We start from the raw sequence: 15,172 nt of genomic DNA, 5'->3' as shown, positions 1-15,172 counted from the left end.
GTTCTTAATGCTACCTTTTAACTAAAAAAAGGTAGAAAAAGTGAAAGCATTGACATGGACACAATATTAACCTAAAGTATGCAAAAATGTTTATAGCAGCATATAGAAGCCTAGGAAGAGTGGAAAGTGAAAATTTGTGTAAAATGAAAGGGCAGAGTACCAAGTAAAGTTGCATAGTTTTTAGAGTGGATGGAATTGATAAACAGACCAAGAGAAAGTGAGGAAGAGTGACACACACACACACGCACACTCACACACACCTGGCTTAAGTTAGCGAGTAAGGACATGTTACAATATATACCAGGTTTAGAGATGGCAACATAAATATGAAATTCTACCCATAATACAAATAACAATCATGCATAATTACACAGTGTAAATTATGAAATGGAGTCTCACAAAATGAAACCTGTACTGGAGTTCAAATGTAGGTATCACTGGTTGCAAACAGAGGAGAAAAGTAGAAAAAAGGGAGTTTGGTTCAGTAAAGGATGCAAAAAAGCAAAGCAGTTTAGAGATATTCTCAGTAAGAGATACTGTAACTCTGTAGCTAGCCAGCATTTGCAGGGTATAAGTAAGAAATTGGTACTGCAAAATAAGAAGAAAGGGGCAAAGAAACTTTGAAAAGAATGTTGCAGACAGCCATAATCTTTCACATAAGTTCATCAGAAACAACTAATAAATATATGATCATCTAATGAGGGTAAAGCATCCAGAGGGAAGAACTATAACGAAGATGATAAGGAAATATGTAAGGAATTGAATGATAAGTTTAAGTGTTTTTACAGCTGAGGACACAATTGCCCAACAACAGCAAAATGAGATGGGTAAGAAGTCTTTAAAGGTATTGAAATTTATAGAAAATTCATAACCAGGCTATTTAAAGACCTTGGTTTATATAAGGCTCTTGATCCTGATGAAAAGTCTCGACATGTTCTGAGGGAATGAGTAGGGATGTAGGGTGGTCTCTAAGGCCACTTGAAATATTGTTCATAATGCCAAGTGTGCATGAGGGCTATTGTTATGCCTGTCTTTAAGATAAGTTTTTTTTTTTTTTTTTTTTTTTTTTTTTTTCTTTGTCGCTGTCTCCTGCGTTTGCGAGGTAGCGCAAGGAAACAGACGAAGGAAATGGCCCAACCCACCCCCATACACATGTATATACATACGTCCACACACGCAAATATACATACCTACACAGCTTTCCATGGTTTACCCCAAACGCTTCACATGCCCTGATTCAACCCACTGACAGCACGTCAACCCTGGTATACCACATCGATCCAATTCACTCTATTCCTTGCCCTCCTTTCACCCTCCTACATGTTCAGGCCCCGATCACACAAAATCTTTTTCACTCCATCTTTTCACCTCGAATTTGGTCTCCCACTTCTCCTCGTTCCCTCCACCTCCGACACATATATCCTCTTGGTCAATCTTTCCTCACTCATTCTCTCCATGTGCCCAAACCATTTCAAAACACCCTCTTCTGCTCTCTCAACCACGCTCTTTTTATTTCCACACATCTCTCTTACCCTTACGTTACTTACTCGATCAAACCACCTCACACCACACATTGTCCTCAAACATCTCATTTCCAGCACATCCATCCTCCTGCGCACAACTCTATCCATAGCCCACGCCTCGCAACCATACAACATTGTTGGAACCACTATTCCTTCAAACATACCCATTTTTGCTTTCCGAGATAATGTTCTCGACTTCCACACATTCTTCAAGGCTCCCAGAATTTTCGCCCCCTCCCCCACCCTATGATCCACTTCCACTTCCATGGTTCCATCCGCTGCCAGATCCACTCCCAGATATCTAAAACACTTTACTTCCTCCAGTTTTTCTCCATTCAAACTTACCTCCCAATTGACTTGACCCTCAACCCTACTGTACCTAATAACCTTGCTCTTATTCACATTTACTCTTAACTTTCTTCTTTCACACACTTTACCAAACTCAGTCACCAGCTTCTGCAGTTTCTCACATGAATCAGCCACCAGCGCTGTATCATCAGCGAACAACAACTGACTCACTTCCCAAGCTCTCTCATCCACAACAGACTTCATACTTGCCCCTCTTTCCAAAACTCTTGCATTCACCTCCCTAACAACCCCATCCATAAACAAATTAAACAACCATGGAGACATCACACACCCCTGCCGCAAACCTACATTCACTGAGAACCAATCACTTTCCTCTCTTCCTACACATACACATGCCTTACATCCTCGATAAAAACTTTTCACTGCTTCTAACAACTTGCCTCCCACACCATATATTCTTAATACCTTCCACAGACCATCTCTATCAACTCTATCATATGCCTTCTCCAGATCCATAAATGCTACATACAAATCCATTTGCTTTTCTAAGTATTTCTCACATACATTCTTCAAAGCAAACACCTGATCCACACATCCTCTACCACTTCTGAAAGTGATTGGAAAATTACACTGAATGATAGGCCAGATTTCCCTAAAAATGTCGTCTGGAAAAGATATTCAGAAGGCAAATCGGTGACTACTTGCATAGGAGAAACTATGTAACTGGGGAGCAGCATAGATTAAGGGAAGGTTTTGCATTATAAATATTTCAGACTTCTCTGACAGGGTTGCTGTGTCTGCACCAAAGAGATGAATCAGTTAACTGCTTGAAAGCATTTGCATTTGATGTGAGATACATAAAGGCTAATTGGTGTGAAGAAGTTATTTAAAAGGTGTATGGGTTTTTTAGGATGGTAAGATGAGTAAAACATGACATTATATGATAGACAAGAATATATACATAGCAGCTCAGCAAAAGATACAAGGAGGAGAGATAGACTGCAAAAGTAATGGATATCTGGTGAGATAATTAATTAGAGTTAAAGCTATTTCAGATGAAAGTGTTGGAGGAATTATTAGGAATCTAATGCAATGGAAGCATTTTGTATTTTGTGTATGGAGGTGGTATGGATGGAAACAATGATCTCATTAAACAAATCAACTTATAAAAGTAAGAAACACTGTAATGAGTGTGGAAGTGTGTGTGTTCTACTCTAGGCATAGGTTGAGGATGTGTATGAATGAGTTTAAAGGGTGTTATACATCTTATCCACCCAGTGAAATTGGAAATTATGGAAAAATGGTAGACAGATAGATGAGGGCATGCATGGTTGACTCTTTCACCCCATGTATATCACCTCCCATTTGTAAAACATCATTATTTATAAATGAACGTTAATTTTATTCCTAGATAAGAAAATAAACTTTTTTCCGATATAAACATTTTTATTTTTTCAGGGTGGTGGTCGCGTAAGTGCATCTTTACATGTTGCACGCACAGTTTGTCGGCGAGCTGAACGGGCAGTTGTTCCTCTTATCACTGAAAATCTAGTTGATGAGCAGGTTCTTATCTATATTAACAGGTACTTGACGATGTAATTTATAGTACTTTACATTGGTTTTATAACAGGAAAGTAGTCTGATGTTATCATAATGTTTTAACTGCTTCAAAATAGTTTGTAGGTACAAATGAATCTCCTTATCACACCTAAATCTTGTACTTTGAGAAGAATTATATTAAACTATTCTTGTAAAGATTTCAGATTTGTCTTTAATATCTGAATGAGTCTGTTGTCCATGTATGAATCTAACAGGATTTTAGTATTGGGGAAAGTGAAGAGATTCCTTGTCAGAGAAGATTTTGTTCTTGAATTATATTCCATTGATTGTAACCTTCCTAGGTTTCTTCCATTGCTTTCACCACCACCTTTCAAAAACTTAATGTGCTCTGATCAAGAATCTGCTGAGTGAGTGTGCATTTTCTTCTTACATTCCTTTTATCAGTTATGAAATTATCTGATTGGTAGTGCATGGAATAATTTTCCAGGTTTTAAAGATTAAAATGACAAATTTTTCCATATAGTAATGTGTTCCTATTTGTGCAAATGACATGTTGCTGATCATTAGCTATTAATGAAAAATGCCATGATCGTATGTCTGCTAATATGTGGTACGAGCTGACCACGCAAAGCTCACGCATGCAGGTTAGGACAAGTGTTTTAGGACAAGTGTTTAACGTTACTCCCAACTCTGAACCAGGAAACACTGGTTTTGCCAAGTGTGAATTCTCTTTATCAAGATGAAACTTTGTCCTTTTACTAATACAGTCATCAAAGGGACATACCTACTTGTATTGTTTGTTCATGTGTCCCATCTACCTGATTACAGATGACCTGGTGGTTGAGTTATCCTTCCTTTTAAGGCTCAAAACAGAAGGGAAGGAGAGTATAATTTGATTCTTCACCAAGGACTGGAGGTCCTGCCTTATGCCGATGGCATAGCTGGCTGTTGCTTTGATATTCTGGTTCCAGGTGTAAAGCTAAATACCTTACAGTATAGGACTGTTTGGAACGAAGCTAGGATTCATTCTTCATGGTAGTGGATCTAAACTTGCATATTATAATGATCAAACCCAGAGGGTAGTAGACAAATGAGCAAGAATAGTCACCAAAATGTGGCACAGAGCTTGGATGTTTGTAAATGGGTCCAATTGTTTGTTTACTGATGACACTACCTTCTGAAGGAGATAAAGGCATTTAAGTTTAATAAAAAGAGAAAGTGACACTTGATGTGATAATAAGACAGCATTTCTTGATGAGTTACCATTATACATTTACTTCAAAAGTAAATTGACATTTAGGTTCTACATAGAAGTAAGAGAAGTTCATAGTAACAATTGTACAGAAAAGCAAAGATTTAAGTTACTAAGAAATTCCAGTAAAGAGACATAAGGAAATGTGAAATTCCAATAATGTGTGTAACAGGTTTCATGTTAAGAAAATTATTTAAACAGAACATTTTCTGTCTTTCTGCATATTATGATCATATATTACTTCCAGTGAAAGAAAAAATATCTTTACTGGATTTTCCTTCATCTTTTTTCTTCTTGACAATCAAGATTTGCACCATACATACATTTTAGGGCTGATATAATTGAAAGGACTATGTGGAATCTGAGGTAAAACATATAAAAAATATATAGTTTGAGTTGTAGCACCTTAGTCCCAGTCTATTACGATGAATCACAACATACAGATACATTTTCCACAATTCCCATATAATGCATAGGATATATTTGTGATTTTAGCCATTTCTTTTATTTGGTGAGGCATCAAAATTCTCTTTTAAGACTTTCTCTCTCAATTATTTGGTCATTTCAATCAGTGTTTACAAATTTGTCACAAAGAGAATGTCTACATGCCCCATACTTTAGTAATATCAGTTTTTTCAGTAAGCCATTAAAGGATTCTTTTGGAGTCAAATGTCAACCAAAAAGAAAAATTGAGTTTTTGGTTGTTTTTTTATGACTAATTGCTTCTCCCACCTAAAGCCTCATGTGCACTTATCCACTCTCTAGCTGTCATGTATTTTGCCATTACGTGGCAATATTTTAGCAAGAATTCATGAAATGTGGTGCAAATATGTCTTTCTACTTCCTGTAATGCTACTAAAAATCACTTCTTTAGAAGTAAAAGGTTAAAACAAAAATTAGAATTTTCTCTCTGCCAGCTGTCCCTTTAGCATGGGAGATTCTCTAGGATTAGGAGCTGTAACCGTGCCTTTAAGGTGGAAAAATTCTGGCTTCTTCCATTTAGGTATTGAAGTAGCAGTTTACTCATTTCAGGCCACCTTTAGCAGATCAGAGATCCAGTGATTCATGTCTTTATAGTTTAAAGCTTTAGGCATTTTGATTTATTCCCAATCTTAGTATTGTCTGTGAATTACAATGCAGCCCTTCATCATTCATTAATATATTTGAGAAAGATGACTTGCCATAGAATTGATCTCTGCAGCACACAAACAAGTTACATCCAACCATTCTGAGGCTAGTTAATCATATTCTAATCACTGAAATACATCCCCAACTGTACCATACAACTTGACTATGCTAATGATCTTTGGTGAGGTCCTTTATCAAATTCTTTCTAAAATTCTTAATAGATGACACTAAGTGATTTACTTTTATCAAGCACTTATATAAATAATTTTTTTTTTTTTTTTTTTTTTGCTTTGTTGCTGTCTCCCGCGTTTGCGAGGTAGCGCAAGGAAACAGACGAAAGAAATGGCCCAACCCACCCCCATACACATGTATAAACATACGTCCACACACGCAAATATACATACCTACACAGCCTTCCATGGTTTACCCCAGACGCTTCACATGCCTTGATTCAATCCACTGACAGCACGTCAACCCCGGTATACCACATCGCTCCAATTCACTCTATTCCTTGCCCTCCTTTCACCCTCCTGCATGTTCAGGCCCCGATCACACAAAATCTTTTTCACTCCATCTTTCCACCTCCAATTTGGTCTCCCTCTTCTCCTCGTTCCCTCTACCTCCGACACATATATTCTCTTGGTCAATCTTTCCTCACTCATTCTCTCCATGTGCCCGAACCATTTCAAAACACCCTCTTCTGCTCTCTCAACCACGCTCTTTTTATTTCCACACATCTCTCTTACCCTTACGTTACTTACTCGATCAAACCACCTCACACCACATATTGTCCTCAAACATCTCATTTCCAGCACATCCATCCTCCTGCGCACAACTCTATCCATAGCCCACGTCTCGCAACCATACAACATTGTTGGAACCACTATTCCTTCAAACATACCCATTTTTGCTTTCCGAGATAATGTTCTCGACTTCCACGCATTCTTCAAGGCTCCCAGAATTTTCGCCCCCTCCCCCACCCTATGATCCACTTCGGCTTCCATGGTTCCATCCGCTGCCAGATCCACTCCCAGATATCTAAAACACTACACTTCCTCCAGTTTTTCTCCATTCAAACTCACCTCCCAATTGACTTGACCCTCAACCCTACTGTACCTAATAACCTTGCTCTTATTCACATTTACTCTTAACTTTCTTCTTTCACACACTTTACCAAACTCAGTCACCAGCTTCTGCAGTTTCTCACATGAATCAGCCACCAGCGCTGTATCATCAGCGAACAACAACTGACTCACTTCCCAAGCTCTCTCATCCCCAACAGACTTCATACTCTTTCCAAAACTCTTGCATTCACCTCCCTAACAACCCCATCCATAAACAAATTAAACAACCATGGAGATATCACACACCCCTGCCGCAAACCTACATTCACTGAGAACCAATCACTTTCCTCTCTTCCTACACGTACACATGCCTTACATCCTCGATAAAAACTTTTCACTGCTTCTAACAACTTGCCTCCCACACCATATATTCTTAATACCTTCCACAGAGCATCTCTATCAACTCTATCATATGCCTTCTCCAGATCCATAAATGCTACATACAAATCCATTTGCTTTTCTAAGTATTTCTCACATACATTCTTCAAAGCAAACACCTGATCCACACATCCTCTACCACTTCTGAAACCACACTGCTCTTCCCCAATCTGATGCTCTGTACATGCCTTCACCCTCTCAATCAATATCCTCCCATATAATTTACCAGGAATACTCAACAAACTTATACCTCTGTAATTTGAGCACTCACTCTTATCCCCTTTGCCTTTGTACAATGGCACTATGCACGCATTCCGCCAATCCTCAGGCACCTCACCATGAGTCATACATACATTAAATAACCTTACCAACCAGTCAGCAATACAGTCACCCCCTTTTTTAATAAATTCCACTGCAATACCATCCAAACCTGCTGCCTTGCCGGCTTTCATCTTCCGCAAAGCTTCTACTACCTCTTCTCTGTTTACCAAATCATCTTCCCTAACCCTCTCACTTTGCACACCACCTCGACCAAAACACCCTATATCTGCCACTCTATCATCAAACACATTCAACAAACCTTCAAAATACTCACTCCATCTCCTTCTCACATCACCACTACTTGTTATCACCTCCCCATTTGCGCCCTTCACTGAAGTTCCCATTTGCTCCCTTGTCTTACGCACTTTATTTACCTCCTTCCAGAACATCTTTTTATTCTCCCTAAAATTTAATGATACTCTCTCACCCCAACTCTCATTTGCCCTTTTTTTCACCTCTTGCACCTTTCTCTTGACCTCCTGTCTCTTTCTTTTATACATCTCCCACTCAATTTCATATTTTCCCTGCAAAAATCGTCCAAATGCCTCTCTCTTCTCTTTCACTAATACTCTTACTTCTTCATCCCACCACTCACTACCCTTTCTAATCAACCCACCTCCCATTCTTCTCATGCCACAAGCATCTTTTGTGCAATCCATCACTGATTCCCTAAATACATCCCATTCCTCCCCCACTCCCCTTACTTCCATTGTTCTCACCTTTTTCCATTTTGTACTCAGTCTCTCCTGGTACTTCCTCACACAAGTCTCCTTCCCAAGCTCACTTACTCTCACCACCCTCTTCACCCCAACATTCACTCTTCTTTTCTGAAAACCCATACAAATCTTCACCTTACCCTCCACAAGATAATGATCAGACATCCCTCCAGTTGCACCTCTCAGCACATTAACATCCAAAAGTCTCTCTTTCGCGCGCCTGTCAATTAACACGTAATCCAATAACGCTCTCTGGCCATCTCTCCTACTTACATAAGTATACTTATGTATATCTCGCTTTTTAAACCAGGTATTCCCAATCATCAGTCCTTTTTCAGCACATAAATCTACAAGCTCTTCACCATTTCCATTTACAACACTGAACACCCCATGTATACCAATTATTCCCTCAACTGCCACATTACTCACCTTTGCATTCAAATCACCCATCACTATAACCCGGTCTCGTGCATCAAAACCACTAACACACTCATTCAGCTGCTCCCAAAACACTTGCCTCTCATGATCTTTCTTCTCATGCCCAGGTGCATATGCACCAATAATCACCCATCTCTCTCCATCAACTTTCAGTTTTACCCATAAATGATATTATGGAGAAATGAATCTGACATATCAAACATGAATGATCTTATCATAAACTATGGTGAGAATAGTTTATTCAAAGGGAATCCTCTAAAGTATTTACCAAAAGTCTATATGAATGGTGAAAAGTAATGGGAAAAAGTGTTGAGGAGGACTTGAGTTGAAATGGGCATTTAGAGTAAGAGATTATGTGGAGGATGAAATGTTGAAATGGTGAGTATGGTGTACAGTGATATGGAACTATAGATCAGAGTATGTCTGGGTTACCCTGCTGTATAGTGGGGAGAGCATACAGGATGTAGATGGGTACATAGACAGATATGTAAGTACAAAGATAATTTGGTAATTATCTGTTGTATTTGATACTTATGATTTTTTGGATGATTAGGGTAGAATCATGTTGGAATATCTTTCCCATATAACCTCAATAACTAAACTGCATTTTTTGCTTCGTCTCCTCTTGTCTGAAATCCTCAATACCTGTTGCAGACTGAGCGATTATCTCTTTACTATTGCAAGATATGCATCTTTCTTGGACGGCAACAAGGAAACAATTTACATTAGACCACAACCACAAAAATCCTCAAAGAAAGTAGAGAAAAGTATTTCAGAGAATCAAGAAATAATACAGAATGAAGGTTAAGCAATATTCAAGAGACTGAGTAGCTCCATGATACAAAGCAAGTATCAAAATGTTAGGTAAGCAACAGTTTCTGGCATATAAGTTGAATGGTGATTAGTCATTCATTACTGTGTGAAAGAAGGTAAATGAAAGTACCAGTACTCTTAATTAACAGAAGAAATTTCTTTCTAATGGAGCATAGTAAAGCAACATTATTTATAGCTAAAGGATTTCAGGTTTTTCATTTAATTTTATATAAAATTAGATGTATCAATTCTAAATAATTTCATCAGAGTTTTTTTCATTGGTAAATATGTAGCATCCTCCAGCCCACACATCTGGGCGTTACATAGTCATTTACTGGTATCAAACAACATTAGATGGAAACCATGCACAGCCATCCAACAGCTGAGCTCATATATTTTAAGTTCAAACTGTGGGACCTAAGTTTATCCATAACTTCATCTCCAGAAATCTTCAGAAAAATATCTTTTCCCCATCTGTAGCATCAGAAATGAATAAATTTCATCTGGTACAAACATAACAAAGTACTTCAGTATCAGTATGAAAAGTAGGTACTTCAGTATCAGTATGGAAGTAGAGTTAGTGTGTTCAGTGTCCACATGTTTGCTTATTGATACATGCAGTGATTATCTTTGATAACAGCTTATGATTTGTTAAATCTACATTATTATATTAAACATACTGTAGTCTGCATACCGTAATTAAAGAGGGGTAAGACATGAAAAAAAAGTAGTTTCATAAATACACCAGTGTATTGTGAGTTGTGTAATAGAGTACAATACTTTCTGAGTATGATTTCAGCCACTTGACCAACATATAATCAAAAGTTGCATTCATCACTGGTGTGTACAAAAAATTGCCAGATTGTAATATAGATACATATAAGGTTTCCTGTTGATATGGATACTATTTCATTCTTGAAATTACTTGATAAAACCAGTCCACAGAATTCAGCAGGTCAACTTGTTTGTGCCCTTTATCTTCCTGAATTCTTCAGATTCAGCAACTATAGTTTTACTCAGAATCATGTCTTACATCCTTTATTTTTATTTATTTTTTTTCTTTGAAACTGACAAACTACTTATCACTTGATCTGAAATTGATATCACCAGAAAACAGTAGTGCTGACCTGAGAAGCATGTACAAAACTTACGGTGAAAGTGATGAATAGTATGAGCATTGTGTGCTGAAAAGAACCAAACTTTCAGCACTTAAATCAGGGAAGTAGATATAGAAATACTATATTATTAAAGAGTAGTTGAAAAAGGTCTGTAGGCATTTTGTCTAAGATTATCTCAGCTCTCAGTTGTCAGTATTGTAAATATTATGTAATATTTTGTTATGTATGTAGACTTTAATTTCATAAAGTTTATATGTGATCAGGTTTCTTATTTTCATCCTAGTTTTTTCCATTTGTAACTGACCAGATTTATATATCCTTATAATATAATCTATTCTTTTCAGCAAATTACTTTTGTTTAGCTGCCTGTATCTCTCAACAGTTTCTGTCATATTGGATGTGCATAAGCCATCAAACCAAATCACATTTGTTTAGTCGTATTGGAAGCCCACGTGTTGTCATGGAAAACAAATTTTCCAAAAACTGGAAGGTCAGTTTATTGATGCAAGATCCAGAGTGTCGGTGCTGCTAGGCTTATACTCTGTAAATAATATGATAAACTTTTTTTTTTTTTCATTCTCTTCAGCAGATTGTTACTCAACTCTTGAACTAGTAATTAAGTTGATAATCACAAAACTAAAAGAGAAAATGGGTAGTAAAGATAAAACAGCTTGCAAGCATTGGCTGATATAGAACAATTACAAGCATGGGAACTTACTGTTTATCTTATATTCAGTAAATGATAAGGTAAATTGTATTTTTCATACACATATTTTCTACATATTTTTACCCAACTAATGAACTAATAATTACTTAAGAAAAATAAGAATATTAAAAAATCTGATGAGCTGCCTACCCCCTGCTGTGCAGTTAGTGGTACAATATTATAACATTACAAGACCAAAATGAAGAAGAGTCAGAATTGCAGAAAATCTCATATCACTCAAATCTATTTGGGAAGATTTATTAACTTCCAATTGCCAGCTGCAAGTTCATGTTCATATTCTTTATCATTCTTTAATGACACATATTCTTGATCATTCTTTAATTACATGATATTTCCTATATCACTGATTTATTTCTTATACATCTTTGCATCTTTTTTCCATCTGTCTCATCAGTAACTCTGGTCCTAGTTCCATGGGCAGAATCAGCCTCTTGAGTCATTCATGCACATTATCCCAGTATGGTAAGGTGACATAAACTTCCACATATTCAGAGTGCATCTCACTTTTTCATTTTGCATACCAAGATGATTTAATAGGTAAGACCAATATCTCTTTTTACTATTCAACTTTTTGCCTCTCTCAGAACAAATCATGGAGACTAAATTCTGACCAACTTGCCATTGCCAAGAAGCACCACTAAAAGATGACAAATCCATTAATATTCCACACACTGGATTGATTTAGTTTTCCTTGTATGGAAGATTAGTTAAGAACAGATGAAAAAGTAGCAAGTTTTTCAGTAATGTTAAATGAAATGTGATAGACATCATCCATGGAGAATCACAATACTATCAGGATAAAGCAAGGCCGATACACAGTTCTCTACAATGAGAGATGATCTTCACAAGGTGTACTATATCACTGTACTAATGTTTTTATGCCCTGGCTGTTGTCAAGTGAAAGTTTTCAAAATATTCCAAGATGATCTTACTCTAACTCAATTTCTTTCTGAATTATACAAATTCATCTTTGTATTTTTTCTGAGAGTATCAGTCACTTTAAGGTACATGACTAACAGGCATATCAAACACAATGAAATTTATATATTCTATATGCCATAAGCTTAACTTTTACTTCATGCTGCAAGACCACTGGAAGTTTCAAGAGAGGTCCACACTTCTTCCAGTCCTTACAGCTTGCTCAAATATCAGGCAGAAATTTCAATAAACCTTTAAACATTGTTTTACTGATGAATCTGAAATTTTGGAGGATGTTAGTGACTGTGTTCAATGACTTTGTTTCAACATGAGTGAAACAGTTATGGCTAATGTGTTCCAAGGTTTCCAGTCCTGTACTTTATATGTTCTGCACACTCGTGGAGTATGTAGGACAAGTTTATATAGATCAAGATAATTCATTTCCCTACTTTTATTTTCTTCTGTTTCCCCTTTTATAAAGTTATAAAGTTAAATACAAGGGTGTTTTGGTCGAGGTGGTGTGCAAAGTGAGAGGGTTAGGGAAAATGATTTGGTAAACAGAGAAGAGGTAGTAAAAGCTTTGCTGAAGATGAAACCCGGCAAGGCAGCAGGTTTGGATGGTATTGCAGTGGAATTTATTAAAAAAGGGGGTGACTGTATTGTTGACTGGTTGGTAAGGTTATTTAATGTATGTATGACTCATGGTGAGGTGCCTGAGGATTGGCGGAATGCGTGCATAGTGCCATTGTACAAAGGCAAAGGGGATAAGAGTGAGTGCTCAAATTACAGAGGTATAAGTTTGCTGAGTATTCCTGGTAAATTATATGGAAGGGTATTGATTGAGAGGGTGAAGGCATGTACAGAGCATCAGATTGAGGAAGAGCAGTGTGGTTTCAGAAGTGGTAGAGGATGTGTGGATCAGGTGTTTGCTTTGAAGAATGTATGTGAGAAATACTTAGAAAAGCAAATGGATTTGTATGTAGCATTTATGGATCTGGAGAAGGCATATGATAGAGTTGATAGAGATGCTCTGTGGAAGGTATTAAGAATATATGGTGTGGGAGGCAAGTTGTTAGAAGCAGTGAAAAGTTTTTATCGAGGATGTAAGGCATGTGTACGTATAGGAAGAGAGGAAAGTGATTGGTTCTCAGTGAATGTAGGTTTGCGGCAGGGGTGTGTGATGTCTCCATGGTTGTTTAATTTGTTTATGGATGGGGTTGTTAGGGAGGTGAATGCAAGAGTTTTGGAAAGAGGGGCAAGTATGAAGTCTGTTGTGGATGAGAGAGCTTGGGAAGTGAGTCAGTTGTTGTTCGCTGATGATACAGCGCTGGTGGCTGATTCATGTGAGAAACTGCAGAAGCTGGTGACTGAGTTTGGTAAAGTGTGTGAAAGAAGAAAGTTAAGAGTAAATGAGAATAAGAGCAAGGTTATTAGGTACAGTAGGGTTGAGGGTCAAGGCAATTGGGAGGTAAGTTTGAATGGAGAAAAACTGGAGGAAGTGAAGTGTTTTAGATATCTGGGAGTGGATCTGGCAGCGGATGGAACCATGGAAGCGGAAGTGGATGATAGGGTGGGGGAGCGGGCGAAAATCCTGGGAGCCTTGAAGAATGTGTGGAAGTCGAGAACATTATCTCGGAAAGCAAAAATGGGTATGTTTGAAGGAATAGTGGTTCCAACAATGTTGTATGATTGCGAGGCATGGGCTATGGATAGAGTTGTGCGCAGGAGGGTGGGTGTGCTGGAAATGAGATGTTTGAGGACAATGTGTGGTGTGAGGTGGTTTGATCGAGTAAGTAACGTAAGGGTAAGAGAGATGTGTGGATATAAAAAGAGCGTGGTTGAGAGAGCAGAAGAGGGTGTTTTGAAATGGTTTGAGCACATGGAGAGAATGAGTGAGAAAAGATTGACCAAGAGGATATATGTGTCGGAGGTGGAGGGAACGAGGAGAAGTGGGAGACCAAATTGGAGGTGGAAAGATGGAGTGAAAAAGATTTTGTGTGATCGGGGCCTGAACATGCAGGAGGGTGAAAGGAGGGCAAGGAATAGAGTGAATTGGATCGATGTGGTATACCGGGTTTGACGTGCTGTCAGTGGATTGAATCAGGGCATGTGAAGCGTCTGGGGTAAACCATGGAAAGCTGTGTAGGTATGTATATTTGCGTGTGTGGACGTGTATGTATATACATGTGTATGGGGGTGGGTTGAGCCATTTCTTTCGTCTGTTTCCTTGCGCTACCTCGCAAACGCGGGAGACAGCAACAAAGCAAAAAAAAAAAAAATACGAGGGGAGGGTTTCTAGCCCCCCACTCCCACCCCCTTTAGTCGCCTTCTACGACACGCGGGGAATACATGGGAAGTATTAGTATATACATAATAATACTTCTATTTTCTATCATATGCCTTCTCCAGATCCATAAATGCTACATACAAATCCATTTGCTTTTCTAAGTATTTCTCACATACATTCTTCAAAGTAAACACCTGATCCATCCTGATAGAGATGCTCTGTGGAAGGTATTAAGAATATATGGTGTGGGAGGCAAGTTGTTAGAAGCAGTGAAAAGTTTTTATTGAGGATGTAAGGCATATGTATGTGTAGGAAGAGAGGAAAGTGATTGGTTCTCAGTGAATGTAGGTTTGCGGCAGGGGTGTGTGATGTCTCCATGGTTGTTTAATTTGTTTATGGATGGGGTTGTTAGGGAGGTGAATGCAAGAGTTTTGGAAAGAGGGGCAAGTATGAAGTCTGTTGGGGATGAGAGAGCTTGGGAAGTGAGTCAGTTGTTGTTCGCTGATGATACAGCGCTGGTGGCTGATTCATGTGAGAAACTGCAGAAGCTGGTGACTGAG

General features: G+C 38.1%; 1 protein-coding gene across 4 annotated transcripts in view; it reads left to right on the top strand.

The window, feature by feature from the left end:
- Positions 1-15,172, top strand: part of LOC139753358 (corrinoid adenosyltransferase MMAB-like) — a 39,475-nt gene that overhangs the window by 20,889 nt on the left and 3,414 nt on the right. For 2 of the 4 annotated variants that reach the window (XR_011713694.1, XR_011713693.1), the window contains exons 6-7: positions 3,291-3,415; positions 9,404-9,613. Coding sequence is in view for 2 of the 4 variants with exons in the window: in XM_071669732.1 (XP_071525833.1) it covers positions 3,291-3,415; positions 9,404-9,557 (279 nt within the window). In the remaining 2 variants the exon portion in view is untranslated. Of the gene's footprint in view, positions 1-3,290; positions 3,416-9,403; positions 10,940-15,172 lie in introns of those variants that run through there. The other 2 variants (XM_071669732.1, XM_071669733.1) reach the window with 1 other exon arrangement.

Source organism: Panulirus ornatus, chromosome 14 (genome assembly GCF_036320965.1).
Source record: "Panulirus ornatus isolate Po-2019 chromosome 14, ASM3632096v1, whole genome shotgun sequence".
Classification (NCBI taxonomy): domain Eukaryota; kingdom Metazoa; phylum Arthropoda; class Malacostraca; order Decapoda; family Palinuridae; genus Panulirus; species Panulirus ornatus.
This window is presented reverse-complemented; position numbering and strand designations above follow the sequence as displayed.